The sequence below is a fragment of the Taurulus bubalis genome (genome assembly GCF_910589615.1).
Source record: "Taurulus bubalis genome assembly, chromosome: 16".
Taxonomy (NCBI): domain Eukaryota; kingdom Metazoa; phylum Chordata; class Actinopteri; order Perciformes; family Cottidae; genus Taurulus; species Taurulus bubalis.
In genome coordinates, this window is record NC_136604.1 from 22760900 (window position 1) to 22763171 (window position 2272).

Genomic DNA, 2272 nt, shown 5'->3' on the forward strand with positions numbered 1-2272 from the left:
CTTTTACTTTCACTGCTTAAGTGTAATTATACTACTAGTACTCTCCGTGGAGTATTTGCATTGTGTTCTTGGTACTTGCTCACATCCTCTGCAGCAGCACTTCCCTCCGTCCCCGCCGGGCCGCCGCCCTCCGGCCCCGCCTCGTCCCCAAGGTCACCGAGGTCACCGAGGTCAGTGCCGTACAGCAGGTCCTCCAGGGCCCGGTCGTCTGGCGTCATCATGATTGTTTTAATCGCTCCACTTGATAATCACCGTCCTCGTTAGAGAGCTGGACACAGGCAACGTGGCTATTAATAAACAACAACAACAACAGCAGTGATTCATTACATTCAGTGACATGACGCGCCTGTTAAACGAACTGCAGGCATTTTGACTTTCAAGGCTTAATATAATTAAACTTGTTGTGTTAAATAATTATTTCATACACTGTCGCTTTTATTCTTATGTCAAACGGCCTCATTCTGTTTTAGCTTGTTTAGCTAGCTTTATATAATGTTTATATACATTTATAATTGTGTTTAAAAGCCTTTCGTGGAGTTTCCTTTGCTCTTGTCTCACACACTGAAGCTCCTTGTTTAAACCCATAAAGTCATTGAACACACCATTAAACCATCAAGCTGCACATGCATGTATAAAATAAGCTTCTTTAATATTGCTTTAAGACGGTCTCTTATCGTATGGAAATATTTAATTTCACACGACTTTACATTTTTTGTTTTCATCCTTTTGAACATGTTTATGTAAAACACTTCTGTGCTTATTTTAACATCAGAAAAAAACCTTTTTTTAATTATTTATTCTTGGAGCTTTTTAGTTTAACAGAGAAACTAGCACGTGGTAAAACATTTTTTTTTAATATTAATATGTATGTTTTTTATTTAAAAGATATATTATTCATACAATTTTAATATTGTCAACGGCATTATTTACTAAAATGTTCATGAGCTGATACTTTAATTAGTTCTCATCAGTGTCAAAGAAAAAAAGCTCTTTAAAAATAAATGAAACCTTAAATAGTGAGATTATATTTCAAAGGTTTATATTTTTTAACTCTCTTGTGTAATGTGTAATAAATAATAACATGTACACAAAAAAGAATATCAAAGATACCAAATCATGAATAATAAATATGATTAACAAACTAAAAAATGTTCAGATACAGATTTCAATGTATTTCATACCAGCTGAGATGTTGATAATAAATTAATCGTGTTGTGTAAATCTTTTATAAACAATAATAAAAGTCTTTGTTCCAGCCTCGATGTTTACATGTTTAGTTTTTCTGCGTTTGATCATAAACTGAATATTTGTGGGTTTTGGACAGTAAAATAAAACATTTGAAGATGCAATTTTCACCCATTTTCTGCGAGAATGTGAGTTAAGAGTCAAACTCTTCTTCATCCAGCGAGGATGACGAGGAGCCGAACGAGCTCTTACCTGTTGAGAGCCTCCAGGTGGGTTCCCTTCAGACGGAGAGCTCGGCTTCCTCCCTTCCTTTCCTCCAAGTGTCTCCTTAACCCGTCTTGTGGTTTTGGGATCAGTTTCCACTCCTTCGACCGGAGATCCGCCTCCACCAATCACGGCCTTGACACCTGCCCAGAGGCAGGTGTCAAGGCCGTGATTGGTGGAGGCGGATCTCCGGTCCTCGGGCTCCCCATCCTCCCCATCCTCCCCATCCTCCTGGGACGTCCCAGGTGGCGTCGCGGCTCACACCTGGAAACAAGAGAGCAGGCAACGGACGATCTGATTGGCCGCCCGGTGAGCAGATGGGTGGGGCGGAGGGAGGCTGCACCCTGGGGACCAATTAAATAAAACAAAAGGCCGGTTAGAAGGACGTCTGGGATCAAGTCAACGGCAAGAAATCCACTTCACCTCCGACCCGCCGCTGCTGGGCTCCTGTCACGAGGAAACAGGACTTCACTTTTCACTTTGAGACGCAAAACTTCTGATTGTTCACCGAGTAAACTAGAACCCATCAGACATGTAAACAACAATAACTATATAATACATCAGATCAATAAGAGAGAGAACAGGAGAGAGAGAACAGGAGAGAGAGAACAGGAGAGAGAGAACAGGTAAGAAGAGGAGAGAGAGAACAGGAGAGAGAGAACAGGTAAGAAGAGGAGAGAGAGAACAGGAGAGAGAGAACAGGTAAGAAGAGGAGAGAGAGAACAGGTAAGAAGAGGAGATAGAGAACAGGTAAGAAGAGGAGATAGAGAACAGGTAAGAAGAGGAGAGAGAACAGGAGAGAGAACTTCTCCAGAATGTTCTG

The 2272-nt window shown here is 41.1% G+C and overlaps 1 protein-coding gene across 1 annotated transcript in view; it reads right to left on the bottom strand.

The window, feature by feature from the left end:
- Window positions 1-221, bottom strand: part of LOC306748740 (LIM/homeobox protein Awh-like) — a gene marked incomplete at both ends in the record, with an annotated part of 5145 nt that extends 4924 nt beyond the window's left edge. The window contains one exon of the mRNA XM_079231952.1: window positions 84-221. Within this exon, the coding sequence (XP_079088078.1) occupies window positions 84-221 (138 nt within the window). The remainder of the gene's footprint in view (window positions 1-83) is intronic.
- Between the last annotated feature and the right edge of the window lie 2051 nt (window positions 222-2272).